Source organism: Alternaria viburni (assembly GCF_023758015.1).
Source record: "Alternaria viburni strain BMP 2772 chromosome Unknown scaffold_7, whole genome shotgun sequence".
Classification (NCBI taxonomy): Eukaryota; Fungi; Ascomycota; class Dothideomycetes; order Pleosporales; family Pleosporaceae; genus Alternaria; species Alternaria viburni.
This window is the reverse complement of record NW_026055776.1, coordinates 531703-559607: the sequence shown is the minus strand read 5'-3', so window position 1 is coordinate 559607 and position 27905 is coordinate 531703. Positions and strand designations below refer to the sequence as shown.

At 53.1% G+C, this 27905-nt stretch overlaps 11 protein-coding genes across 11 annotated transcripts; 7 read left to right on the top strand and 4 right to left on the bottom strand.

Moving 5' to 3' along the window:
- Nucleotides 1-455: 455 nt before the first annotated feature.
- Nucleotides 456-972, top strand: J4E79_004145 (uncharacterized protein; the record flags this gene model as incomplete). The annotated part of the gene is made up of 2 exons (XM_049353035.1): nt 456-684; nt 743-972. 2 exons carry the CDS (start codon nt 456-458, stop codon nt 970-972), a joined length of 459 nt encoding a protein of 152 aa, XP_049212414.1.
- A 924-nt stretch (nt 973-1896) lies between these two features.
- Nucleotides 1897-2868, top strand: J4E79_004144 (uncharacterized protein; the record flags this gene model as incomplete). Its single annotated transcript, XM_049353034.1, has 1 exon — nt 1897-2868. The coding sequence occupies one exon, from the start codon at nt 1897-1899 to the stop codon at nt 2866-2868; it is 972 nt and encodes a 323-aa protein (XP_049212413.1).
- Nucleotides 2869-3442: 574 nt separating this feature from the next.
- CRP15 (40S ribosomal protein S7) lies at nt 3443-4285 on the top strand (the record flags this gene model as incomplete). The annotated part of the gene is made up of 4 exons (XM_049353033.1): nt 3443-3526; nt 3580-3657; nt 3787-3869; nt 3919-4285. 4 exons carry the CDS (start codon nt 3443-3445, stop codon nt 4283-4285), a joined length of 612 nt encoding a protein of 203 aa, XP_049212412.1.
- A 211-nt stretch (nt 4286-4496) lies between these two features.
- J4E79_004142 (uncharacterized protein) lies at nt 4497-5345 on the bottom strand (the record flags this gene model as incomplete). Its single annotated transcript, XM_049353032.1, has 2 exons — nt 4497-5143; nt 5201-5345. 2 exons carry the CDS (start codon nt 5343-5345, stop codon nt 4497-4499), a joined length of 792 nt encoding a protein of 263 aa, XP_049212411.1.
- Nucleotides 5346-6504: 1159 nt separating this feature from the next.
- Nucleotides 6505-8619, top strand: J4E79_004141 (uncharacterized protein; the record flags this gene model as incomplete). The annotated part of the gene is made up of 9 exons (XM_049353031.1): nt 6505-6591; nt 6648-6791; nt 6849-6896; nt 7043-7340; nt 7391-7825; nt 7881-8091; nt 8182-8324; nt 8418-8477; nt 8537-8619. 9 exons carry the CDS (start codon nt 6505-6507, stop codon nt 8617-8619), a joined length of 1509 nt encoding a protein of 502 aa, XP_049212410.1.
- Nucleotides 8620-9184: 565 nt separating this feature from the next.
- On the top strand, nt 9185-10540 carry J4E79_004140 (uncharacterized protein; the record flags this gene model as incomplete). Its single annotated transcript, XM_049353030.1, has 1 exon — nt 9185-10540. One exon carries the CDS (start codon nt 9185-9187, stop codon nt 10538-10540), a length of 1356 nt encoding a protein of 451 aa, XP_049212409.1.
- Nucleotides 10541-10904: 364 nt separating this feature from the next.
- On the bottom strand, nt 10905-12381 carry J4E79_004139 (uncharacterized protein; the record flags this gene model as incomplete). The annotated part of the gene is made up of 2 exons (XM_049353029.1): nt 10905-11147; nt 11197-12381. 2 exons carry the CDS (start codon nt 12379-12381, stop codon nt 10905-10907), a joined length of 1428 nt encoding a protein of 475 aa, XP_049212408.1.
- A 1142-nt stretch (nt 12382-13523) lies between these two features.
- J4E79_004138 (uncharacterized protein) lies at nt 13524-15364 on the top strand (the record flags this gene model as incomplete). The annotated part of the gene is made up of 5 exons (XM_049353028.1): nt 13524-13736; nt 13785-14174; nt 14243-14806; nt 14864-14982; nt 15031-15364. 5 exons carry the CDS (start codon nt 13524-13526, stop codon nt 15362-15364), a joined length of 1620 nt encoding a protein of 539 aa, XP_049212407.1.
- Nucleotides 15365-15722: 358 nt separating this feature from the next.
- J4E79_004137 (uncharacterized protein) lies at nt 15723-18437 on the bottom strand (the record flags this gene model as incomplete). The annotated part of the gene is made up of 1 exon (XM_049353027.1): nt 15723-18437. One exon carries the CDS (start codon nt 18435-18437, stop codon nt 15723-15725), a length of 2715 nt encoding a protein of 904 aa, XP_049212406.1.
- Nucleotides 18438-20091: 1654 nt separating this feature from the next.
- Nucleotides 20092-20895, top strand: J4E79_004136 (uncharacterized protein; the record flags this gene model as incomplete). The annotated part of the gene is made up of 2 exons (XM_049353026.1): nt 20092-20201; nt 20268-20895. The coding sequence occupies 2 exons, from the start codon at nt 20092-20094 to the stop codon at nt 20893-20895; spliced, it is 738 nt and encodes a 245-aa protein (XP_049212405.1).
- A 3420-nt stretch (nt 20896-24315) lies between these two features.
- On the bottom strand, nt 24316-25137 carry J4E79_004135 (uncharacterized protein; the record flags this gene model as incomplete). Its single annotated transcript, XM_049353025.1, has 1 exon — nt 24316-25137. One exon carries the CDS (start codon nt 25135-25137, stop codon nt 24316-24318), a length of 822 nt encoding a protein of 273 aa, XP_049212404.1.
- Between the last annotated feature and the right edge of the window lie 2768 nt (nt 25138-27905).

The following is a 27905-nucleotide window of genomic DNA, read 5'->3' as shown; positions in this document are numbered from 1 at the left end:
GACGTTCCTGCCTTTCATAGTCCACCGTGTGGAAATTGCTGCGCCACTTGTTTGCGCCACGCGTCCTGGCAGGGATTGATGATCTCATACCCAAGCGAATGCGCTAAGAAACCAGTGATCTGCACGGCTATGCGGCCTGCACAGCACTAGCCACACTGTCTTTGGAGACAAGAAACATGCGTGACTGACGAGGCCCAGGGGAACCAAACCCCAGGAGTGTGACCGTGGATGTTCTTGGATGCCAAGGCTAGCTACGCAATGGTCGTGGCTGACGTTTGCTGTCATGTCTCTTGACCAAGCAAGGCACAGTCGTAGGTGCCGGGTGTATATATACTGGCAGCTTGAAGTCAATACATTCCACATCCACAGCTTCATAACATTCTGAGTACTGCTTTTTATCAGCTTCACACTTGATATCTTGACAGCTACTTCCGATACCCGCACTTAGCGCCAACATGCTCTTCACACGCCTTCTTTCAATCATCTTGCGCACGGCGCAGTGGGTCTTCGCAGCCATCGTCCTCGGTCTCACAGCGTACTTCCTCTACCAACGTTCTCGATACGACCAGGGGCCTCTAGGCCGATTGATCTTCTCCGTGATCTGGTCATCCCTCTCTATTCTCTTCGCCGTCATCTGGGCCATCCCCACAAGCTCTAGCATCACTGGCTACACATCCGACTTCAGTAAGTCCTCTCAACTCTATTACCACAACCCATTCATCTGCTAACAAGTCCTGTCTAGTCTTCACCGCCGGCTGGGCTGCCGTCTTCGGACTCCTCGTCAGCTGGTTCAACGGCTCTGGCTGTGGTAGCGCATGGGCATGGGGCGGTGTATCTTTCCGTCGCGACAACTCTTGTGGTCAATGGCAGGCTGCTCAGGCGTTCTCGTTCTTGTCTATGATCCTTTGGTTCGCGACTGGAGTGCTTGGTATCTTGACGGTGCACCGTCTTAACCGCAAGGCTGCTGCGTAAGTTCTGTGCTAGTGTTCTGTGGGGATTGAGCTAACGGGAACGCAGTCGTGGCTCGCACGTCTAAATGCGATTGCCTTACCTCCGACGATTGATCGATCAGTACCATACTTTTGCTAGACGAGAATAGCTTGCATGAGCGAGATGCTGCTGTTTGGCGATGTGCTTGGGTTGGACTGTCCGAAACAGTATCAGGATGATTTGCTAGCAACTTTGCTCGAAACTCCCTCCTTTTATGAACTAATGTCGATATCCCAGCGAGCGAGGAGTTGTTCTGCTTTTGTTTTCCTTGTTTACTCGTAATTCCTTGCCTGCACGATGTTAGCATTTTGCCTTTACCAAATAATAATTTACATGCCTACTGCAATGGTGTACAATGCAACCGTGAAAGTTCTCCAACGTCTTCTGCCTACATTTTTGGCGCTTACTGCTTTGAGGTCGAGGCAAGATTTCGTTGCTCATTGTAATTAACCTGACTTGGCGGTAGCAACCAACTCGAACTCCAGTGATCATAAGTCCACTGTAGCTAGGGCCTCTTTTGTCTCCTAACGCAAGTCTTGCAGTCTTGAATGAATTAGTGATTTGTCGACGTATTTCGAGACCACGTAGCTCGCCTTGACACAAGGAAAGATCTTCACAGGTCAATTCACAACAGCAAGAGAGCCACATTCACTTAACAAGAACTAGTCCATAATCTGGCAAGCGTGAAGGGGAGTGAGAGCTCACTGTAACACTGTTTTCTCTCGTGCGCGGGCAACTTCTCTCTCCCACTTCGATAAAATGGTACGCCCCTCACTGACTTTACTACACCATCGACTACCCACTACCATTAACTATCAACTCAACACGACCTATCAGCGCTCGAGATCGAGTCTCAAGATCAACAACCTTATGCAATTCAATCCCACGAACATCGTTCCACCCACCATGTCTGAGGATAGCCCCCGAACCAGTAAGATGGGTCACGTCTTCACGGGCATCCATCGTCGGCTTTCCAGCTTCGGGAACTCCACAAGACCGGCCAAGGCCGCCACCGAGACGTTGTCGGCGATCGCGGACGAAGCCTTTTCTTCCCATTCGTCGTCACTATTGAGCTCGGTCAAGAGCGCTCCTCAACGTCGAAACGATGAGCGTGACACTCGGCTCCTTTCCCTGGACAAGCTTATGAGCGGTACCATGATAGCCGAAAAGAACAAGCTCTGGTTTGAGAAGCTCAACGTCGCCGTCAGAACTCTGATGAACTCCTCAGACTATGACCCTTCACACGATTACGAGCACATCCAGCGAGTCGTCCTCAACGCGCACCACATCTGGAGCGCCGAGAAGCATCGCGAGGAGTTCCGCAACATCGACCCCCTAGTCATCTACGTCGCGGCTCTGGTACACGATGTCGCGGATGACAAGTACCTGACTGATGAATTGACTGTTGAGCTACAGAGGGAGGTGACAGACCAGGACAAACAGGTGCGGCAGAGAGACGCCATCGAAGCATTCATCAAAAAAGCTGCCCCAGAATGCCCACCCTACATTTGGGGCCCTGCGACACACATTGCATCTCTGGTTTCTTTCACGCGTGAACTGCGCAAACCCGAACTCATTGCTCAGCAGTGCATGGCGTATCCTGCTCTCCAGATCGTCCAAGATGCCGATCGTCTTGATGGCCTGGGTGCGTTGGGAATTGTACGTGGTGCAGTGTACGGGGGCGCAAATCAGCCGCGAGGTACTGGTACGGTCCGACGAGTCTGCCAAATAGTTGACGAGCGTCATTCTCAGTATGTAGAGATGATGAAGACCCGTACGGGTAAGAAGGAGGCGAGCAAGCGCTGGGACGCGATGGAGGAAATACGCGACCAGATTGTGCAGCAGGCAGACTGCAGGAGCGTGCTAGAAGAGAACTGAGCCTGGGAAAAGACGGCGAATGGGAAGGGATGCCCATAAAACATGACTAGATTCTTTCCGTTTTAGCGAAAGCCGTCTTTGGTATCGTCGCGTTCTTCCTGGTGTATACATAGATAAACATTGAAATATACTCCAAAAAGGACAGGTTGCCTTCGTTGATAGATATAATTACCTGCAGAAGCGTGTGTGCTGTAGACACTCAATGAACACAATGTTGTAGAACGAGTAGCTTTATTATCAGTCTCGTGCATGAGTCATCGAGGTGATGTACCTCGCTTCGAGGGGCACTGCTTCCAGCGATTCCATCGATCGACGACCACTACCGTCTTAAGTTCTATCCACGCTGAGAAAACGAGCTTGTCTGTTTGCCACAAACATGTGAGAATGTTTGTGGATGGATGCGAAGACTATGCGAGAGTGAAAGCGCATCGTTGGTCCGCGATCCAGCGTTCACGCTAGTCGCCCAAAGTAGACTAGCGCCTCGCTTGAAGCACACCTGCCGTCTCTAATTCTCAGCTCACGACCAGCACCTCGAACTTTCAGACTCCGACCAGCTCGACATCACGCCGCCAAAATGTCCGCCAACTCGCTGAACAAGATCGCGCCCAACAGCCCCTCGAGGCAGAACCCCTCTGAGATCGAGACCAGCATCGCCAGCGCAAGTTCACCCGTCAATTGCACACTGGCGACCACGACTAACATTTGTGATAGGCGTTGACTGACCTCGAGAACAACGTCCCCGACCTGAAGGCTTCTCTGCGCCCTCTCCAGTTCGTCTCTGCTCGCGAGGTATGACAACCCGAACACCACGATGCGCTCTCGAGCGTCGCCTACACACCTACACCTACACCCATACCCTATAACTGAAGAGGCGGTGGGCACTGGGCAGCAACATCATGCTGACACCAGGATTCTTAGATCGAGGTTGGCCACGGACGCAAGGCTATTGTCATCTTCGTCCCTGTTCCCCTTCTGTCCGGATGGCACAAGGCCCAGCAGCGGTATGTTGTGCTCTCGAATCGATGCAATTCGCATACTAACGGTCCTCAGTCTCACCCGTGAGCTCGAGAAGAAGTTCTCCGACCGCCACGTCCTGATCGTTGCTTCCCGCCGCATTCTTCCCCGCCCCAAGCGCTCCAACCGCTCGCGCACCACCCAGACCCAGAAGCGTCCCCAGTCCCGGACTCTCACCGCTGTCCACGACGCCATCCTGACCGACCTCGTCTACCCCGTCGAGATTGTCGGCAAGCGTCTCCGTACCCGCGAGGACGGCAGCAAGATCCTCAAGGTTGTCCTTGACGAGAAGGAGCGCGGCGGTGTTGACTACAGGCTCGACACCTACAGCGAGGTCTACAAGCGCCTCACTGGCAAGGGCGTCAACTTCGAGTTCCCCCAGAGCCAGCAGACCGACTACTAGATCTAGGCGGTTCGTTGGGTTTGGTCGATCTCGTTACATATTCATGGGTCAGGAGTACGGCAGGGCTTCGGTTATGCGTCATGTACCGGCATCAAAAAGGAATGAGAATGAGATGACATGAGCCTGTATTAGGCACCCCTTCAAGATACCATTTGCAATTGATTTCTTTTACTGTTCGTGATGGCCTTCTTTGCCCTGACCATGGTACTATCTACTGCCTGTCCAGCTCAGGGTAATGCCTGAACACACCCATGCTGAATGGCTTCCGTCTCTCGCTCCCGAGGTACTCCTTGATCCCCTTGGCCTCCTTGACACTATCATAGAAGGCTCCGAACAAGGTCGGGTAGTCCTTCTTCCTCGCTGCTATTTCCTTTGGGAATGCGAACTCCAATCCACTCAGCACATGCCAAACGGTAGTATCAGCATAGCTTAGACGATTCCCAACAAGGAACTTGCCCTGTCCCTGCGCCTCGTTGCCCTTGAGCACGCGCTCGAAGAAGCCCAGAAACTTGGGAATGCGGTTCTCGCGGAAGTCTGTCGCCTTCTTCACCGACTCGTCCTTCTGATCCTCGTAGTATTTCGCAACCGCGATGGGGTGGTGCGTGTCGTGGGCTTCATTGTTGAGGTCCAGCGCCGTGAGCGTGTGTGAGAGGATCCACGCCTTCTCTGCCTCGTCTGCGCCACCGAGGCCGAGCTTATCACCGAGGTAGGCGAGGATGGAGGGTGTCTGGTAGATCAACAGCGCCGCGCCGTTCTTGCCCTCGCCCGGGATGCGCAGGGCGGGTGGGGCGAAGGTGGGTGGGTTGCCGTCGGAGCCTGTGGACGATTGGTCCGTGAGGGAGCTGATGACTTTCATGCCTGGATGTGTTGTTAGTTATACAGGTATATGATGCGATGGAAGCGCAAGGTGCGTACCATCTTCCGACTCATTGGCGACGTCCTTGTAGGAGACGCCCGCTGCTTCGAACGCCAGGCGGATGAACTCTCCACGTCCCGGGATACCGGGCCAGTACAGCAACTCATATGGAGGCTGGGTGCGCGCCTTCTTGTTCGCGGACATGGCGGTAATGTAGTGTCGAAGCGCAATTGGGCTTTGGGTATGGTATATAGAGAGCTGTAGGAAGCTATGGGGACTGAGTAGAGGTCGAAAGGCGGTGCGAAGCATGCGGTTGCAATGGCTGCGTTGTCAGTCCACTATAACGAGGGGAAGAGAGCACCATGTCAGGTTGACGTGCCATTGCCGCTCGGCGTGCTCTATGCAACGTGTTTGGCGTCATTGTGGGGTTGTGGTTGGACTGCGAGATCGTAGATGCTGACATCAGATGCGGAATTGCGCCGAGACTGAGCAATGCGAGCACATCAGATGCAAGTCAACCTGCCAGCTGGCTTGAAGTTGTCGTGGTCACTTCACAGCAATGCCGAGTTTAGTCACTGAGATAGGATCAATTAGCTGGCCTGTTCGTCGCTGCTGATGTCTCGCTACCTAGGTGCAGGCTCTCGGAACAGGTTCCGAAAATTGGGGGAGCTCAGCCTTCGTTCAGCAGCGGCTGAGCAGGAGGGAGGCACAAGCGAACATTTACCAGGCGATCTACATACTGAACTTGTGGGTCAATTGAAATACAGTTTCGGCTCATGGACCGTACTCATTTGTTGTGCGATACCGATTGTTGGAAACGTTCACATTGCCTATCTCGCTCCTGTATTCGCTGACAGAATGCTACCTGATAATTAATGAGGGCACCAGTAATGGTTATACGAGCTCCATAACAATCTCCCATTATCATGCCATCGGGCTGTGTGCTGTCAATAATGTTTCGTGTTACAGAAGGGGGCAGAAGGCGATACGCTCGCCTGTGCCCCCAATGGCCCACCGCAGCAGCTCTCATGCACGAAGAGAGCTGCGCCATGTTGCGAGGAACGAAACGTTTGCTACAAATCTACCAACACCACAGATATAAATCTTGAGGAGATTCTAGGCGCGCCGCGTCTCTGCTTATCCAAATCTGTGTCTCGGTTTCAGTCCCGTTAGATCGCAACTTCCAGGAGGAATAGCCTGGAGACGTGATCGGCCGCCCTACACCGTTCAGGTCTAGACTTCCCGCCCGGACCCTCTTCCACGCCCGCTAAGTTCATCACCCAGGAGTGCTGCCTTCAGCTCATCCTACCCGCACCGAACCACGGTTGGACAATCTGTTGTTCGCCATAACAATTTCGCCACTATGTCGAGCTACAATGAATACGATCGGCTCATTCATCAGATGCAATCATTTCGCGCGTCTGATGAGGCCAGAGAGCAGTTTGTTACAGTACGTGTCGCTGAGTCGCGTGTGCGGCCGCGCGACGAATACTGATCAATCAATAGGAAATTCTAGCCAAGTATCGCGAATTGTCCGAAGAGCACGCCAACTTGAAGAATGACTATTTGAGTGAAAGAGATATCAGGAGGAATTATCAGAGGACTGTGGATGAGAAGCAGGCTTTGGTGGGAGATTACACACGTCAGCTGGTGCGTTACTCGCTGTTATGTCAGCCTTGCCAATTCGCGTGCTGACTTTGGCTACAGGAAGCAAGTTCATTTGTGCTGGCACTAATTGATGGGGATGGAGCTATCGTAAGTATTTGCGAGTCCCTGAAGTTCATTATTGCCCTGTGGCGACTTTATATCGATCCTGGCCCACATGTGGTTGGCAACATGTACAGGACATGGCGACACGGACATACAGCCGAAAGAAATGATTGCTAATTTTGAACATGCAGTTCCAAGATGCTTTACTCCAAGCCGCTGGTGCTGATGGAGGTTCAGAAGCTGCTTCCCTCCTGTATCATGCAATTCGCGACCATGTTGCTTCGTTGTACAACAGCTCAGGCAGCTGGCCCATTATGGTCCAGGTCTATCTAAGTCTCGATAAGCTCGCACAGAAGTTGGCGTCGGTTGGCCTTCTTCGGTCGCCTCAGGATCTACGAGCTTTTGCGCAGCGCTTCAGCGTCAATCAGCCCTTATTTAGTATAATCGACGTCGGTCACGGAAAAGAAAGAGCCGATCACAAAATTAAGGGTATTGCGTCTCTTCTCATCAAACTGACTGATACTAATGACGCCCTGCAGAAATGCTTCGTACCTTTAGCGACAATCCCACCTGCCGTCACATCGTCTTCGGTGGTTGCCACGACGCAGGATACCTACTAAACCTCGAACACTTCAAACACGATACCGCCAAATCCAGTCGCATCACACTTCTGGAGACCACACCTGCCTACCGCGGCTTCGCGGATTTAGCCAACTTCAAGCGTACTCGTTTCGACGACGTCTTCAAGAGCGAGCCCCTCCCTGACTACCAGCCTCCAGTGAATGGCTTCGGTCAATTTTCTGTACAGTCGCCAGTACAGGCACCAGTGCAACCACTCCCACGTTCAGTCACGAACAACACCAACACATCATCACCTACGTTCACTCCGAGAGCTTCCGTCGCGTCTCCCTCACCCAGCGTAACCCCGGTCTCAGCTGCTGCGCCTGGCGAGTCGAATGGCGACTCTTCCTGGGGTAATAAACTCATCCTGTATCGATTTCGTTAGAAGCATTGCTAACAAGAGACCAGCCACCGTTGGCAAAGCCGGTGCTCCTGAAAACGGCAGCATTTCGATCGCACCTACTACGGCCGCTACTAAGAAAAACACTAAGAAGAAATACGCTTATTACAACAAAGCTGGTCAGAGATTGGATGAGCCACTGCCACCGAAAGATCCTGCTGCCGCAGCTTCGCTCGAAGCACGCATGAAGAAAGTCGGCAAGAAGATGTGTAATCATTGGTAAGCTGCCACTTTGGAGTGCTGAGACTACGACAAGCAACTTCCAGTGCTTCACTGTTGCTACTGAAACCCGACTAATATACCGTGCAGGCATCTTGGCGGCTACTGCGAGAATGGCAAATTCTGCAATTTCCAACACGAGCCGAAGCTTACACCCGCTGAGCTGAATGCCTTGCGCTACAAGACGCGTAGCTTGGCTTGCAAGAACAAAGGCTGCGAGAACATTGACTGCTGTAAGTACACATGTGGAAGAGACCCTCACGCGACGATGACTCTCAACCTCGTCGTATCATGGATCTGCGGTAATGCTAACATTACGGCTTCAGATCTGGGTCATCAATGTGCTCTTGAGCGCGACCATGGATATTGTTCATTCCCCGAGAACTGTAAGTACCGTCGACGTTGAAATGTACTGGAGTTTTGCTGATTTCTTGTTTCTCCACAGGCCACCTTCGTGCTACGCATGGCATGGACAAGGTCAAATACGTCAGGTACGACAAGGACGACAATGCAGATTACGCTCCCTAGTTGAGTGAGATGAACGAGGATCGTGGCCCAAGGTGTCAGATCAGTCGAAAGTCATGTCGACCACGGAAGTCTCGCAGCGGCCATGTTGTCTAGATAGTACAAAATTGCTAATCATTTTCTCTTGTCTTCGTCAAGCTACTTCCCATTAACTCACTGTTCTACGTGAATCATCTCTTGTAAAGAGAGTCAAGTCGTCCTGTAGTATGTCTACTACCAACCTAATGAAGGCTCGCGAGAGCGACCTACGAAGCGATCTCGGCCGAACATAGGCGACTAGAAGATTAGACCCTTGGTTTTCCCCACACTCCACACGAAGACCACGCGAAAGCCAGAAACTGACGAGGCGGATAATATGACGGGACAAGTAATGCTGGTGAATATTGTCCTGCGGCCTTATTCAAGCCGCGGCAGCTGAATTCGGCAGTACTGTAGGGGACTCTTCTAACGTAATCCCTCCACAAAGACACGGGATAGGACCGACTTCTTAGTTGAAATAGTTCATTACGCATGCATTTCAAGATTCTGTATTCACTGATCTTGTCACCCTCAAACCGCTTCTCCCAACATGCCGTTCTTGTACTCCGACACGCAACCAAAGATCCTCATTGCAGGGGCCGGTATCGGCGGACTGACCACCGCGCTAGCACTCCATGCCGCGGGCTTCAGCGACGTTCAGATCTTTGAGACAGCATCAACGCTCACCACACTCGGCGTCGGCATCAACGTTCAACCTTCTGCAGTTCTGATTCTGCGGAATCTGGGCCTGCTCGAGGCCCTGGAAAAGACTGGCATCAAAACGGCAGAGCTGAACTTCTACAATCGTCATGGAGATCCTATTCTTAGCGAGCCAAGAGGAATGAATGCAGGTTACGAAGTGCCTCAATTCTCAATTCATCGTGGAGAATTCCAGATGTTGCTTCTGAGCGCCGTTAAAGAACGCCTTGGCAACGATGCTCTACATCTGAACCATGCGCTGGCGGCGTTTGATCAAAACGACGAAAGCATCACAGCGCGCTTCGCGCATCGAAGGGATGGTGCCCCGGTGGACGAGTCAAGCGTAACAGGCGATATCTTGATCGCTGCCGATGGCATCAATTCCGCAGCAAGAAGGCTTCTCTACCCCGGCGAAGGCCCACCACGCTTTTCAGGACGCATGCTCTGGCGCGGGTGCATCGAGCGCGACCAGTACCTCACAGGCGCAAGCATGGTGTGGGCAGGTCACGCCGATCAAAAATTCATCGCATACCCCATCAGCGCACGAGCAGCCGCCAACGGCAAAAGTTTAGTCAACTGGATTGCAGAGCTACGCACACGCGACAAGGACGACACAGACCTCACACCCCCCAAAACCGACTGGACCAAAGCCGTCAAGAAAGACATTTTCGCAGGGCCCTTCGAGACATGGAGATGTGGCGGCCTTGAAATGAAGGATCTGATCGACAACACAGAGAAAGTCTTCGAATTCCCCATGTCAGATCGCGACCCTGTAGAAGCCTGGTCCTTCGGCCGTCTTACTCTCATGGGCGACGCAGCACACGCCATGTACCCCATCGGTTCAAACGGCGCATCCCAAGCCATCATCGACGCGGAAACGCTCGCTAAACATCTCTCCAGCAACACTTCTGACATTGCAGCCGCGCTGAAGGCATACGAGCAGGAGAGGTTACCGCCCACCGCTAAGATTGTCATGGCGAATCGTGCGAACGGGCCGGATCATGTTTTGCAGCTGGCTGAGGAGAGGGCGCCCGATGGGTTTAAGAATGTGTATGATGTTATTCCTAAGGATGAGCTGGAGGAGATTGGTAGGGTGTATAAGAAGGTTGCAGGATTTGAGATGGAGAGTGTTAATGTGAAGGCGAGGGAGACCGAGGGGGTGCACAGGGAGAAGGGGCTGAAGAGTCCTGCGGATTGGATACAGTGATAGATTTATCAAACGTGTAGCCATAGTATGGCCTGTTGAAGACGTGTATTCTGTATATCTTTGACAAGTGTCAACCCGAGTTCCTTCAATACTTGCACCCCAACTTGTCCAGGCACGTGCTGGGCAGCGATGACGTTCACGCTAGTCTAGTGCGAAGAGCAGCTTCCAACCTTGGAACCGAAAGGAGATGGAACGCTACCCCTACCAACCTCCTCACTTTGGTATCATTAACATTCGTTCATCATTACTTCGTTATTGCTTGCTAAAAACATCTAGTAAACTATCTATGAGCCCTAATGCCGGTGGCAGCGCCATCGCGGCTGTACCAAGGCCCCAAATCTCTTGTTCAGGGCGGTGCACCCCTTCAGCGGTGCCGTCCAAGAGCCAACCCTACCATGATCATGCGCATCACTTTCTCGGCGCCGTCTTCGACCAATACCTCAGTCTGGACGATTGCCTGTTCCAGGGTTACTGGCCCCCTGAGGATGCTCGTGAAGGCTTTGATGCCTGCACCATAACAGCCGTCTGCTCCTTCCCCGATGGTACCAGCTAGTGCAACCACCTGCGCCCCGTTCCGCTTTGCGCGACGAGCAATCTCTGTCGTCATCTGTCTTCGTCAGCGTTCTGATGGAGAAGCAACGATAAAGGATACCTACCTTTCCGTTTGGTGACTGGAAATCCAAAGCGCCCTCCGCCGTAATCACGAAATCCCACTGATTCTCGAAAACCCGGTCGAATTCAAAGTACTCGTTGATGGCTTCGGCGCGGGCACGCAATGTAGCGCCGAGCAACATCAAACCTGCTCCGAGACCTCCACTGGCACCGCTACCCGGGGTCTGAGAGATGTCCTCTCCAAGCGTCGACTGAGCAACCTGCGCCAGCCTTTCAAGCGATGTCGCGAGCATCTCGACCTGAGCAGGCGTAGCTCCCTTCTGCGGCCCATACACTCGCGCGACTCCTTTGGAACCACAGAGCACATTCTTGATGTTGCATACGGCCTCTATCTGGACCTTCTCGACTAAATCAACGTTAAAACTGGGTTCGAAGTGAGACGTGGGTGGCTTACCAGCATTCTTTTGTAGTCGAGGATGCGCATCAGCCCAGCAAATGCTGGCTAGGCGTGCTAACGATCGACCACCGCCGGCCTTGGGTAACTCCTCGCCATCTTCATCAAGTAACCGGACACCGAGCGCCTGGAGCATTCCAGCTCCTCCGTCTGAGGTTCCCGAATCTCCACAGCCAATGATGATCTTTGTGGACCCTGCATCAAGCGCTCTCTTGATAAGCTGTCCCACCCCATAAGTAGTGGTGATCGTTGGGTCGCGTTCATCTTTCGGGACCAAGCGGAGGCCTGCCGCTGCCGCCATGTCCAAAACAGCCGTCTTCTTGTCCTTGCCAATAAAACCAAGGTGCGATTCGACCGCCGATCCAGTAGGGCCGGTGACTGGCACGTCGACGATAGATCCGCCATGGGCCGCTACCAAGGCACGAGCAAACCCTTCTCCACCGTCATGCAGAGGAAGTTTGCGCAGGATAACGGAACTGCGATCGAGCACCTTCCGGATGCCTTCCTCAATCGCATCAGCTACGTGTTCTGGGCCCAGACTCTCTTTAAACCCTGACGGTGCCACGAGGATCCTCAGTGGATGTCCGCCCAGAATGTCTGACGTTGGAGTGGGTAGCACCGCCGATGCCGAGTGCGTGAGGTCGTCTGCTTGCTGTTGCGGCAAGTCGAATGTCTTCAACGAAAGGAGTCGCGTGATCTGCGGTGCGAGTGCTGTCGTTGCGGCTGGAGCAGTGTGGGCACATGGCTCCTTGCTCACTGACACACTGGCAAGCATGTTTGATTCGAAGAGAGTAAAGCTGAGTAGATGATCACGAATAATGCTAATGAGACAGGATGTTGATCGAATGATGTCGAAATCGAAAAGCGAACGTGAGAACGTGGTAATGTAGAGCGAGCGTGCGTCAATCAATATGCCTGATTGGATACCGTCATCATATGGACCTACGACGTCCTTATATCTTGGTCCCAGACTCTGCTCGTCTGGAGTTGCACGCTCTCGCGATAGACCTATGCGACATAGCCCGTAGAGCTATTTCCGGTGCATCACTTGGAAACGCCACCTGAGGTGTTACTTCCAGCCTCAAAACCACGGCATCAACGTCATTGAAGCTGCAAGTACACACACATTCATGAAACATGAATGCCGCACTTCCTAGCTCATGGTATCGTGGCATAGCCGGAAATGACGACTACTATAACACAGCCCTGCTAGCATTCGTACTACCAAGTGTATAGCTCTAAGTCATGGTTGGCTTTTCTTGATATCTTGATTAGTATTAATCCCGCATACCCAAAGTTCTTGACTGACCCACTTTGTTCTTGAGGTCTCGATTTCGGCCAATCGCGGCGATTGCACAAGGCTTCACCAAGCGGTCTAGCGAATAACCAAGCTGTACCTGCTTGGCAAGAAGAACCGAGCACAGCCAGGTAGCTGACGTCTACAAAGAAGGCTGCTGTCGTTGATCAGTCTCCACCGGGAAAAAGCTTACGATCTCGTGGCAGTAGCCGCAACCTCGTCATTGGCTATAGGGGACCTGAGATGTGGTGGCTACCGTGCGCCCACGCGACAGTTTTCTATTCTTGATTAGACCCTCGACAAGGGTCTCACCGTAGCCTTATCAACCTGAAGCTGGGCATCTCGAAGCCATCTTTCTTGGACCATGGCATTCACGCTACACCGGTGATACTGTACTTTGAGGTCATTTGGCAGTATAGTGCTTTTGGTACGGTGAACAGCCTCCTCTTGGTGAGCGCCTCTTTGACACTGCCTCAATTGGTGAGATTTGGCAAGAAGGTCTCGATACTATATGCAGGCGATCTGCCCCTGTAACAAAAAAAGGTACCACTCATCATCACAGTCGCTATCATCACTCTTTGGATTTATCATTCGTTCAAACTCAACGCTCGTTACTTACCATGAACTTCAAAGATAGGTTACTTGGTCGATCTTCCCGAGACGACGGGAGCGCACGCGACTCCTTGGCACTGCCGAGATTTTCGTTCGAAGGGGACGGTCGTTGGCTACTTAGCACGCAGCGTCTGTTCCTGCAGTGGGAGCAAGAAGAGTCAGGGTACGAGGCTGGCCGCGAGAACATGGAGGAGGGCCTTCGTAAAGGCGAAGAAATCATTGTAGGTCTCTTGGGTGTCTCATGGCACTGCCACTGACGTGACGTGTAGATCACCTGGGACGGCCCGAACGACCCTAGCAACCCTCTCAACTGGAACAGCAAACGCAAATGGGTAGCTACCATACTTGTGTCGCTGTTCACGTTCATATCGCCATTCTCGTCGACTATGGTAACACCTGTGTTGCCGGACATTGGGGATGACTTTGATATATCGGAAGGCTTTATGCACCAACTGGTCATGACCATATTCCTTCTTGGCTACGCTCAAGGGCCATTTGTACTTGCGCCACTAAGCGAGATCTTCGGGCGCGTTACGGTCTTACAGTATGCCAATCTAGTGTACCTGCTTTTCAACACTTGCTGCGGGTTTGCGCAGACCAAGGAGCAGATGCTTGCTTTTCGGTTTCTTAGCGGTTTAGGCGGAGCTGCACCCCAAGCTGTACGTCGAACCGTTGCACATTCATTGCAAGTCTCACATCATTGATATACATGACTGACGGAAGATAGTTGTGTAACGGCGTCCTTGCTGACACCTGGTCAAAAGAAGAACGTGGAAAAGGCCAGGCCATATACGGCATCCTGACATGGCTGGCACCCTGCGTGGCACCAATCGTCGGCGCATATATATCCACAGGCGCGAATTGGCGCTGGATCTTCTTCGCTACATCCATCTTCACCGTCCTCGTTCAGCTCACTGCACTCTTCTTCCTACGTGAGACGTTTGCACCCGCCATCCTCGGCAAAAAAGCAAAAGCTGTCAGGAAAGCCATGAAGGGTATCCGGAACGATGTGGTTGTGCGGACTGAGTTTGAAACAGGAGATCGCATGAGCAAGATACTGAGGAAGAGGTTAATCCTGCCGTTCATCATGATGTTCACCCATCCCGCGACCCAGGCACCCTCGATCTATCGCGCCTTTCTGTACGGTGTCATGTACTTGATGCTTTCGACGTTCCCGATGGTGTTTGAGGAGGTGTATGATATGGATACGGGGCCTGCGTCGCTCAATTACTTGTCGCTTTGCTTGGGCTTCATGATCGGCTTGCAGATCTCGCATCCGCTTATCGATCGGGTACGTCTATTACGCTCACCTTCCTGATCTTGATGTACAGCGCTGACTTAAGACTAGCTGTATGAACGGATGAAGGCTTACTACAAGCTCACAGAAGGGGTTCCGGAGTTCCGTGTTCCGCCTATGATCATAGCAGGCATCCTCTGCCCCATTGGTCTTTTTATCTATGGTTGGAGGTCAGTCTACTCCACACCTCTCACTATCATTATACTAATCGTACACAGCGCACACAACGCCGTTCACTTCATCGTCCCCAATATCGGTGCCGTCATTATAGCAATCGGCCTTATAATCGGGTTTCAATGCTCTCAAGCCTACACAACCGACGCGTACGAAGCCAATTACGCCGCCTCTGCAGCGAGCGTAGGAGCGTTCATGAGAACTATGTGCGGCTTCAGCTTTCCGCTTTTCGCGCCCAAGATGTACGAGACATTGGGGTTGGGATGGGGAAACAGCTTGTTAGCATTCTTGACTTTGGCAGTGGGGTTAGTAGGGCCTGTGGGACTATGGTTCTATGGGGCTCAGCTAAGGAAGATGAGCTGGAGGGGCTTGGGATAGATCACGGTATGCATGTAGAAGAAAGTTATGTTTTGAGGAATGTATTTGTTGCAACCAAAGTATGACCACGTGAGGAGGTATCCGCAGCACCGGAACACCAAGACACCTACCCCACGAACAACCCAGGAGGTCCTTAGACAGCGCCCGAACATGAAGCCCAGACTCAAAGCAGAATCCAACAGGCCACAACACCCCCTCTAGTCACTCCAGAAGGCCAATCGTACTGAATCCGTCCTATACCTCGCCATCAATGACGACACCCAGATTAGCGGTGCCGCACTGACTGGTATAGTCTCCAACTCTTTCTTCAAGGTCAATATTCTTGCTCCCTCCCGCGGGCCAAGAACCTATGACCACCTCACTCGTCATCAGAGGCATAAGCCTCAGCTATTTCCATCTCGGCCTCCACCGACTCCGCGTTGTGGTACCAGGTCAACCTCTCAACGTCGCCGCGCAATTTTGTGTTCTCAGCCTGAAGATCTTCGTTATCGTCAAGAACCTTCTTCATCTGGTCCTTGACCTCTGTAGTACTGCCCATGAAGAGACCATCTTTGACCTCCTCATATGTGAGCACCCCATCCTTGAAAGCCTTGTTTTTCGAAAGTAGGTTCCACCTTACTCGGAAGTTGTGGCACAGCTTCTGCGATTGTTCCTTCTCCTTTTTGGCGGTTCTCAGCTCCTTTGCAGATGCTAGCATCTCGTTGTCTCTCTTGACCAGGATCTTCTTCCACTCTTCTTTTACATCCTCTCTCAGCCCCTTGTTCTCTTCCTCGTATTGCTCAATTCGATATTTCAACGCCTTGATTTCCGAACTTGCTTGCGAGTTCTTCAAGTCATCAAACTCCTGCTGGCGCTCACGTTTGTGCTCCGCGATCTTCGCGGCGATGACCTTGCCTCGCGAATCGATGGCTTCCTTGAGTTCATCTTTCGCCTTCTGCTCATCCCGTTCTAGATCATCAATCTTGATCTTGAGCTCGACGACTTTGAGGGTGTATCTCTCTTTCTCGGCCTGGACTTCCTTCTTCAATGAGTCGTTGTCATTCTTTAATGAGTCGTTGTCCTTCTTCAGCGCTCCAATCTGCGTTGAAGACGCTGCATCGATGATTGCGGGCTGACCGTGACTCAGAGCCTGGATGCGTGTATCGAGGTTTTGGCATTTGGTCTCCTTAGCCGCGACGTCGTTTTCGAGAGAGACGATGCGCTGTTGCAGAACTGTGATGGTTTGACTGTTGTGCGTCGCGCCCGATTCAAGCTGCTGTATCTTCTGATCACGGCGGTCGATCTCTTGGATGCCTTCTTGATGATATCGGTTGATTAGAATCGCCTGGCTGTCATTTTGGTCGTGTAATTTCTTGATAGACTGGTCTTTCTGCATCAAGTCCGCCTGATACTGCACGATCGTTGCAGCTGGCGTCCCGTTGTTGCTTCCTACTGCCTGGAGATTTTGCAACTGACTGTACACCGCCTCGCCCTTAGACTTGGCTTCAGTAGTCGCGCTGATGGCCTCATCGCGCTCCTGGGTGATGAGCATGACTTTGTTATTCAATGTCTGCACATTGACGTTCAATTTATGAACCTGGTCTCGGAGATCCCTCTCCACAGTGGAAGTAGACGGGGGGTTGATCGCGGGGTTCCTCGCCGACATGCCCAAGACCTGCTGTGAGGCAAGTTTCAGCTTCTTCTCCAGTCCCGCGGACTTTTGGTCTGCCTGAACCAGGGCGTTTCGCAGGTCTGGGTCTCCCAGACAGTTAGCCGTGTTGATGTTTGCCTTCAGTGTGGTCATTTCACTGTTGTGCTTCGCTTTCAGGGCATCGGCGTTGGTGCGATGTTCTCTGCGCAACCTGTCACGCTCCCCGTTCCAGCGCCGTTCGTCGTCTACACCCTGGGTCTTCTTCTGAGCCTGAACTAGCGAAGTCTCGTTCTTGGCTTCGTTGAGCGCCTGCTCTAGGGCAACGACCTTGGTGCGCAGAGGCCGTAGCTCAATGAGCTCAGCCTCTTTCTCTTCGTGCAGCTGGGCGGACTCCTTGACAGCCTCGCCAACGTTGTCAGTGTTGATCATTTTTCGAAGGTTTGTGATTTCTTGTTGCTTGTCTTGAAGCAACTCGTCGAAGGTCCGTACGACTCCAGAAACGTACTGACTGCGCAGTCGGGTCATGATGGTCTCTTTGAGGTCCCTGATCTCCGTTCTTTGGGCCTTGTTGTCCAGTTCCAGGTATTCTAGGCGCTGTTTGTCCGCGATTAGAGTGCTCAGTCTAGCCTCTAACCTGATATTGAGTGTCTTTTGGTCAATTTCGCCTTCGCCAGCTTCAAGGACACCGAGACCTTGAAGTATCGCATCTCGCCCGGGCAGAAGCTTAGCTGACCGCTCAGCCTTGTCGCATCTATGAAGCAGGGTCGCTCGCTCGGCCAGTGCCTTCTCTGCAATTTCCGCGCGGCTTCGCTTCATTGTCTCGTAGGCCACTTGCTTACTCTTCAGCTGTCCTGATAGTCTGATTACCCTTGGCTCACGGTACCACATGAGCGCGATTGCGGCAATAGAGATCATCAGTAAGACGAGGAGGATGGCCGAGAACGCTCTCCATGGGAACCATGTTGCTGAGGTAGACACTGTCGCGGGCATTTGTGTGGTGACTGGAGGGTACGCTTCAGCCTCAGGAGTACTCGGGCTCAGAGTGGCGTCGGGAGTGTAGAGTATCGTCGTGTATGGGGTTGCCGGATCGATGGGGTAGTGTGTCCATTTGGTGAGCCAGTGGTGGTCTACGGAGGTGGACACAGACGTGAGATGTTCAGTCACTGTGGCGAAAATGGTCTTTGGGACCGTGGCTGTTGTGGTGGTGGTGCGCGTCGCAGTTTCTGTTTGGATGATGGTCTTGTAGACCTCATCGGTCAAGGTCTTCGGCTCCGGAAAGAAGGTGGCCGTTTCGGTGACTGTGGTTGCGTTCGCGGCGCCGGCGGGGAGGAACTGCCGTTTTTCGGGTGCGGAATTAGAGTGTGTGACTGGCAGAAGATATGTTTTTATGAGGAGGGACAAGCCGAGCCAGCCGAGACCTTCGTAAGGTGCGACGTCCGACATTGCGTGATGTTTGCTTTGTCGAGCTGGAGTGTCAATTGCAAATAAAACTGGTGTTCGCTAAATTTGTGGTGTAGCGAGTGTTTTGGAGTCAGAGTTTTCGGTCGCAAGGTGGTTGTCAAGGCGATGTCGCACAAGCTGTGTGGGGGGTGTAAAGCGTTTGCAGATGACGTCCAACAAAGGTGCGATTCGTCAGTCCAGTGACAAAGCGCATTAATCTACAAAAGTGAAGGTGACTTCGAACGTAACAATGATGACACTGTGTAACGATAGATGTAGATGCTGGGGTGACGGACAATGAGGAGGCCAACGCACACCAAAGGAAAGGAAGGGCGGCCAACCGGTCGCAACGAGCGCGAAGATGTCTCAGCAGTGTCTCTCGGTGACCATCGATTATCCCAAAGCTCCCAGAACGAGGAAAAGCTTTTCGCTGTTGAGCTTGAAACATATCTTGCGCGCATCGTTAGAGCACAGTGAAAGACAAGTCTAAAGAAGTCCATGCTCGTCCCCATATTCAAGCTTGCACGTGTTTATCGTCGTCTTCTGCAACTCACGCCCACTCATCACTGCAGATAGTATGTGAGTTGTGAAATGCAAAGCCATGACATTGGAAATCGCCTGTAACGACATCACGCCAAGGGGACCGCTGCCGAGTAAGGAGCGCGCACCAGTTTGAGCTTATTCCAATTATTCCAACTCTTGCGCAGCGCTGTATTTTGATGCATCGAAGTGAAAGGCAGGATGGAAATGGCTACCTCTTGTGTGAGAATGCAGTAGAAGACGTCGCCAATAGCCAAGGGGATCTCCTTCTCAGTGTTTCCCGCTAGGCCCGCTACGGGCAAGCGCTGAAATGCCGCCGCCTGTGCCCGCCTCGCGAACGGCATGCTGAACACCACACTGAAGATGGCAGCGGTACAGCACACAGCATCCTACAGCACGATAAGCATCACGCGTAGTGGTTGTTCTACAGATGGTAGCTATTCAGCCGTGATGAAGGTGTGTTTCCCGGCTCCCACCTGAACATGGATCGGCACCTCCTCAGCCTCTACACCGCCTGAACAGCTTCCCTTCGTGCCTCAACTTCCTGGTCGCACAGCTCAATCGACTCGTACGATATTTCTTCTGCCCCAGGAGCACTGATCACAAAATCTTATCCCATTGACATGGTCATTGGGCTTGAGTATCCAGTTTGCAGCCCAGATCGCAAATGGGTTTCCTAATTTGGGCATCTTAACCCGCCCACAAAAGATGCTCCACTACGGCACACGTGCCCGCTTCGAACAAAATTCAGAAGTCTCAGCTATTACACCGGAAGCACGGGTCTCTGGGACCCTTGATCTGGGGTAGATGAGACCTTGTCGCCGTTTTACTCCACTTCGGTCTGGTATATCCACGCAGCACCCAACAGGCTGCAATGGAGGAGACTTTTGCATAGTTCCAGCTGACTGCTTATCTTAAAGGCGACTTGTCCCCATCTTTCGAAGAGCCGCCTGCCTAAAAGAACGTCGGATCCGCTGTAGTCTTCCGCATACCCGAGCATCAGGATTGTGCTAAACCGTGGGCACGCGACCGCGGCTAATTCCGTCGCCTGTATCACTACCTGTCTCTGTACTCTTTCTCTCTACTCTCCATGTTACTGCGACATACGTACTTCAACATGTCACCAACAGCATCAGCAACCGCTGCCGTACCCACATTGACGCAAAGTGGAGCACGAGTCGCTCTACAAGCCGCGGAGCAGCATGCGATCGAAGTCGGTGTTCCGATGTAAGAGTTCCCCTCCCAGACGCATTGAATGCAGCAGGATGGGACCAACCATGCTAACAACAACAGGAGCATCGCCGTAGTTGACGCGCACACACACCTTTTAGCCTTCACGCGCATGGACTCGGCGAAAATAACGTCCATCAACACCGCCATGGACATGGCCTTCACTGCCGCTGGCAATCGCATCCCGACCTCCGCATACCAAGAAACACCCTGGCCAGGCAGCGCAACCTCGGGCATTGGCAACACAATCATGGGACGCTTCACTACGCTGGGCGGTGGTGTACCTATCCTGTCAGCAGCGGGCGACATACTCGGGGCTATAGGCTGCTCGACGGGCACAAGCATGCAAGACGAGGCTGCAGCAAAGGCCGGCAGAGACGCCGTACTGGACGTCATCAAGAAAGAGAAAGAAGCCGAGGAGACGAGACTACACGAGGAGAGGCAAGCAGTGCTGACACTATGGAAAGAGAAGGAAGAAGAAGTAGGAAACTTGAGAGAGGAGCTCGAAGGCATGGATAGAGGAAGCAAGAGGATGAGGTTCGACGGCGGAAGGAGTGGAAGTGTCAGCGTTGCTGGCAGTCTGATGGGACGACGAGCGAGTACACAAGCAGGACTAGCACCAGATACCCCGCCAGAAGATGGCGAGCTGCTTCCGAGTTTTGTGGGGGAGGTGTCGGTGGGGCGTTATTGAGCGATTTATACCTCTTACGTTAGCGTTCTGAGTATCAGGTTCGTGAACTAAGCATGGCGTTCATGGTGGTAGTTTGGGCGAAAAGAGGCGTTGGTACAAGGGAGGTTTTTTGTTTGGTAATGATGAACGAACACTGTTTGGTCTACTGTATGGTCATGGTATGTGGGAAGATGTATGGCTTATGGTTGTCTGCATATGCGCAAGTCATTCCAGGAGTGATCGAGCGGGGCAGCCTTTCCACTTTTGATGAAAGGTGTGGTGGAGCTCAACATGTGCGTCGGCGTTGTCGGCAACATGTCGACCAAACGTCATAGAACCATGATCGCCCGTTTGGTTCTAGGAAGAACTTGGGGACTGTGGCGTAAGGAAGCATGATTTGCTGGTGCTCTACTCGGGATGGTGAGCATCGGCAGAGGTGCATGCCAGTATGTATCTGAATCGGAAGTCATCTGAACAGGAATATCTCTCTGGCTGACATCTTATTCACCCCCAACAAATGATCCAGTACCGTATATTCACTGCCAACCCTCTACGATGCCGGCATATTTGAGTTCGGGGAAAGATTCACGCACGGCAAACCTATACGCATAATATCGTCTTCCACGCCCGGCAAGATCTTTGTACACCGGCATTCTTCACGCCCGACAATGTCTATTCACGCCCGACAATGTCTATTCAACGGCAATTCCATTACTACCGGCAGAGGTATTCAGCACCGGCAAACGTCTTCACGCCCGGCATCTTTACCATACCGTCACTTTCTTTCCGCATCGGCACTTTCTTCTCATACCGGCACTTTGATGACCCCTCATTCAGGCCCGGCAAATTGTTCCAGCACCGGCAGGTGTAATCAATCCCGACAGAACTGATTCAACCGCGGCAAGTGCATTCAGCACCGACGACCGTACCCAGTACTAGGAAGTGCTTTTAACACCGGCAAACTCATACAGCATCGGCAAGTGCATTCAACCACGGCAGGTCGATTCAACCACGGCAGACTGATTCAACCACGGCGGGCTGATTCAACCACGGCGGGCTGATTCAACTCCGGCAAGCGCGTTCAGCTCCGGCAACTTACTTCACCCCCGGCGAATGCTGGCATCATTCTTATACCGAATTATCACGCCTTGGGCTAAGTAAAGCTAAGTAACAGCATGAGCACATATGGAGCAGACGACGATGAAAGCGGAAAGCAATACAACCGAGGATATCCTACAACCACACACCCTTACTCACCCAGTCCTTCAGCGCATCACAAGGCAACGATTGAACGAACATGAACGAGCTTCTTCTGTGCTTCACCATCTAGGCGATGTTTGCGTGCAGAACCCACAATCACCGTCGCCAAGAAGAGATAATAATCCACGGAGCGCGACGCAGACTTCGTCCCGATACAATCTGAGCATAGTGGCACGCAATGAATCTGATAGGTCGTACACGTCGCAAAGCAAGCGTCTCTCGTCGTGATCTCCTACACCAATTTGTGTGACTATAGAGCTGATCGAGCTTGCTTTCGGCAAACTGTATTTGTACGTGGGAACGACATGCACGCGCGACATGCCGGGCGGGTTCGAGCTTCTTTCTCATCCCCAAGAACCGCCCACACGCCGAGGGCAATTTCCTAGGAACTCGTGGGGACATTGCCCGTCGCGCTACGAACATATAGAGAAATAGCCTGCGTGCGTTTGCGCGATGCTGAGTTCATTTTCGGCTGGAGGAGGCGGCGGTAGTAGGATTAGTCTGGCGCATTGCTTTTGTGCTCGCTGCCGCCTGCGCAACTGCGATGTAGCTAGAGAGGCACTATAGTTCGCAAAGACATACCTAAGGTACTATTAACTAAACTACAGTTCTACTTTGTAGAAAAAGGATAGCCTACATACTTAAATATTAAGGTTAGAACGGGCTAGAATAGACGCAGTAGTAGTAGTAGCGGTAGTAGGACCTTTGCGTAAGGAACTGTTCACATTCACTATCTTCTCGTTGGCAATGCGATGAATAAATCACCAAAAGCTACGTCGATGCGATACAATTGTCGCATTCCATATTCTTCGGGTCTTCTCAAGGTCCTCAAGTTTTGCCTGGAAACGGCAGACTCACAGCGACTTACGCAATCTCAACACCACACGGGAACGATATCGGGCTGAATACTTGTTACAGCCCGTCTTCGATTGCGCAGTCGTCGCTCGTCACCCAACTTACGTACCCCCATGCACCGCCATGGTCGGGAAGCCCTTCTCGAGGAAACAACCAACGGGCGCAGTCGAGGCACCCCGCGCAATGAACCACCGGCGCGCCTCAATTGTCAAGCAAAAGTCCAGCCACCTCTAGACCACGCGCGATCGCCATGCCAAATCACCGACTACATCGCCGAAGCCAACGGTATCAGTATCCCCACCCCGATTCACGAAATAACGATGTGCAAGTGACGACAGTTTTTGATCCCTGTACCGAGTGGGCGACCCAGTTTACCGATGGGCAGCGGGCCAGTGTTGGGCCAGGCGAAGCCAAGCTGGGGGGAAGCCGACACCCGGCCTGCGCGCGCGCAAAAGGCCCCATGTCGCAAGTCCGTCAGCGTTGTAGCATTGCAGCGTTGCTCGTGCGACGCATGGTGTTGAACATGATTGTTTCTTCGTTTTGGTTTCAATGGTTTGTAAAATGCGCGACCTGGTTTTCGGGCGACGCCAGTCTCCTGACAAACCACACTTTGAAGCGACAGGCAAACTCTATCGCCACAGCTCCTGAGCGCCAGATGCCATGGCGCGAGCCACTCGATACTTAGTTGAACGTTCTTTGTTACAAGGGGGCTGGGGGCAGCTATTGGGATTTGGGGGCACACACTGCCTTCTGTGGTTGAGTGACGAAGCGGCGCGGCAGTCTGGCAAAGCCGCCCAAGAACGCGCCACGCCCCCTTGGCAGGCACAGAACACGAAGTGTGCCTGAGCCCTGAGTGCTTACGGGGTCATCTCCGCAGCCGCCCGGGTTCGTGCTGGCTCGCGTCTGTCACCTTCTTTCTTTGGCTGCCGTGCGCTCGCTCAGCTCGTGTTCAGGTACGAGGCGTGTCAAAGAAGCGAAGATCGCTGGCGGATTATATTGTTAGTAGTCGTGTTAAGAGTGATCGTCGCAGGGTGGGAGTGATAGGCAAATGTTCGTTCAGCGTTGTCACATGGGCAAAACAGAAAGGCAAGGGCTTCGGGTCATGAATTCGTGGATCTGTAATTTGGCAACAGAGTAAAGAGGCGCTCCCCTAAAAAATGAGCAGGGAAAATAAAGAGGTTTGGTACCGTAAGATACAGAAGAAAAGAATATGTTTCCAACCAGCGCGAAAGCACGCGTCGCGAGTTTGATCTCCAAGCCGCCCTGTCATCTACAGTAGAAGAATTGTAACCCCCATACACCCTCATGACGTGTGTTGTGACTTGCTTATGCAAGGTCGCAGCACCAGATACCCTCGTGGTTAGCACAACCAATCTTGGTGTACTGGTCGGAGGTGAGGATCTCAGCGTGGCCGGTCTGACCCTCGTAGTTCCAGCCCTTGGACGCGCTGCCGCAGACATCCTCAAGACCGGGCAGGCTGGGGATCTCGCAGAGCCATCCACCGTAGAAGACGTGGTCGAAGGACTCCATGTCGGGCTTGCCGGGGGCAAGAACCTGGCCGTAAGTGCCGGGGTTAAGCTTGTGCTTCATGACACCGTTGCCCTCAACAACGACGTTCATGGCGTTGGACTCGAGCTTGGAGTCGCACTCGAGAGACTTCATGCCGAGCTTGGCACGCGCCTCCTCGACAATGCCCATGTATCCACCGCTGGAAGGAGCGGGAGCGGGAGCAGCGGGGGTGGTGGTTGGCTTGGGAGCCTCGCTGGTGGGAGCAGGGGGAGGAGGAGCGTCGTAGGTGGTGGGCTTCTGGGGAGCGGGCTGGTAGACCATGGTGGTGGTGGGCTTGGGCGCCTCGCTGGTGGGCGCAGGGGGAGGGGGAGGAGCGTAGACGGCAGTGCTGGTGGGCTTGACGGGAGCGTAGGCGGGCATGGTGTTCTTGGCCGGGGCCTCGTACGCAGCGCTGACGGAAGAGCTGGTAGGCTTGGGGATCTCGTAGCCCTCGGTGACGTAGACAGTCTTTACGACAGTCTCAACGACGACGTGGACGTTCTTGACGTGCTTGTGCTGGCTGCCGTAACCACCGTAGGAGGGAGCGGCGAGCGCAGAGCCAGCCAGAATGGCGGCGGAGAAGGCGGTCGAGTAGCGCATGTTGATTGATTTCGTGTTGGTTGATTTAGTAAAGGATAGGAGCTGGACTTGAGTTGACAGGTAAGGTTCGACGGTCGAATTGTTTTTTGGTTACAGATGCGAAGTGAGCGTGTTTGTGCCGAAGGGCGGTAGAGAACGTGGTGTCAAAGATTGACTGTGTAGAGAGTGAATGACTGGATGTCGAACCTGGAAGTCGCAGACCTGGGGTAGTAGAGGAAGGCAGAGGGGATAAACTACATTTATACAACTTGACGCTAAGCAGGAAACGGGCGTTGTGCAGCTGACATGGGCCAGGAAATTAAACGCGAGCGCCATCACATTTCCGCCCACGGCCCCGTCCTCCGCAGATTTACCTGTGCCTGGAGCTAGAGGCTCTCAAGCGCAATCCTCGTCCCAACCAAGCCCTTGGTAGACCGCTTGCATCCTTTCATTTCGTCTCTTGCTCAGTGACAGTCACCGTAGGCCAGGTTTTGGAGTCTGCAGCCCTACGTATTCGCATTGGTTGCTGTCGGATCGCATGTAATGAATGTCTCGGTAGTTATATCCCTTCCAAACCCTTTGTGCTTCACTGCGATTGTGCGCGGCAATCAATAAAGCTTTGTTTGTCTATCCGTCGTTGATTGTCGTGCACTCTGGCGCTTCGACTCGGATTTCGTTGGTACGGTCCAGATGTGACAAGCGTCAGGGGTAAACACAGACGATCATTGGGCTTGCGCAAGGGACAGCTCATCAAACGCCCACTTCGGAAAATTAAGCGGAGAGCTAAGTCGAGAGCGGCAAAACGTAAAGATATCTCGAAGTGCGCCGCTGTCCCATTGGCTGTTATAATCGTTCGGACCAGGTACGGTTTCAGATGTTTTTCTTAGCCCAGGGTACAGCTTGGTCTGACCCGGCTCTGTGAGAAACCTCTTGTGAAAGGTAGTCCGAATAGTTGCACAACTACAGTCCGCCTTAGTTTCAGCTCTTGTGCCACAGCATCTGCTGGCCCTTTCGCTCGTATCGCACATGGCGAGCGATTCACGCGTCCGTGCGACGTCCATCGCTGTCCGAGGGAAGAGTCGAGACTCTAGAAGGCCGTTCGCAGAGTGGAGCCGCCGAAGGATTTCTACTCGGACGGGAGAGGTCATCGTGAAACAGCGAATCGTGGGATATTTGGAGATCCCGTTTCTATCGCGCCGCCCAACAAGGTAGAAGTAGAGGGGAAGCCTGACTGCCGCCCGTTGTCGCAACATCCTTCCGCCGTTGCAGGCGATCGTGTGGATGTGACGATAACTGCCAGAGTCAGTGGCGCTTCATGACACTCGACTTGGCTCCACCTTCAGTGTCACCATCTGCCATCGATCTTCCGCGTGGACGGTCGCCACGTGTTAGCGCACTGGTACACCTGGGCAGCGACGAGATCTCGTCTCTTGACGTGGATCCGGTACACCGCATGGTCAGCGACCCTCCAAGGACTGTGCCCGAGCCGCCCACCAGGTAATCAGCCAGCAGCCGAGATCAAAATTCAACGTCATCTCTCGACCCAAGCACGCGACACAGCTAGGATGTCGTAAAATTAATGGTAGTGATAATGAGGGGTTGTAGCAAGGTGACCCAGCACTGTTTAATCTTCGACCCGTTGCGGCACCAGATTGTTTCTTTCAACCTCATCTCACTCAAGATGAAGCACCGAAGGCCTGCCGTGCCTCAGGCCTCGCGATTAAGTGAAACGTCGATTTTGGTCTGGACGCGCTCGCCGTTTGTCATGATGTGTCGCCGTGTGCTGGCGGCAAGCAGCCGTCTTGCGTGGCCACCGTGCAATTTCGCGGAGGCGGCTCAGGTTTGTCTTCGTTGAATACTGCCGCAGACCCACAGCATCAACGGCGTTTGGTATACCCGGCCCGTCATCAGGTTTTGAGGTGGCTGTCGCCCCGCTGTCGGCTGTACTCCGAGTACGGTACGTGGTTTCTTTTCGGCTTTCGACTGCATGCTAGTCGAACTCTTCATCCACACACTTTTTAGCCCAGTCGCAACGCGCCCTCCGTCGCCGCGCCTGATAGGGCCAGCCCTGCAAGGTGTTCTCTCGCGCGTATGCACGATGCTGACGCATGCGCTGTTGATCGTCGAACTCCTTCGTGCCTGAAACGTGGAGGTCGGCAATCTTCCTATCTGCTATCGATTAGATAGCTGGCCGACGTGGCGCGAGCGTGCTGACGACCTGGACGTCAGCAGAACTCGCTGCTCTAGGTCACCGGGACGTCGTCGTGGCTCCTGTCAACCCGGCTGTTGAAGAAGATCCTTCATCCCGGTGTGCCGGACTAACCGTCAGGTACCATCGCGCCGATTTTCACATGCAGCCCGTAGCACCGGCGGAGAACTGCCTCAACCGCGAAAATCCTGCAGTAGCGCGAACGAAACACGTGTGAGCCACGAAAACCTCTGCCTGCCAACTGTCTCGGCCGGTTAGTCTTCCAGCAGACACGTCGGCGGTCCGGTGTCTCTCCCTGGATGGCGGTCACGACGTCATCTGACAGCTCATGCAGCTTGCTGTACTTTTCCACCCAGCTGGCACAAACATCAGGATTTAGCGAGCAAATCCAAAAGCACTACGGTCAGATAAGGCAGAAGCAAAGTGACATGTCACCTAAACAGGATGAAGTCATGGGAAGACGGGAGATCACTTCTTGCCTCCCGAACTCAAAAACGTAGGCGATGCCTGATCCAGATGGCGGCTTGGCGGCAATCATAAAGAACGTCCACGGAGGCCTTCACACCTTGCTCGGGTGACG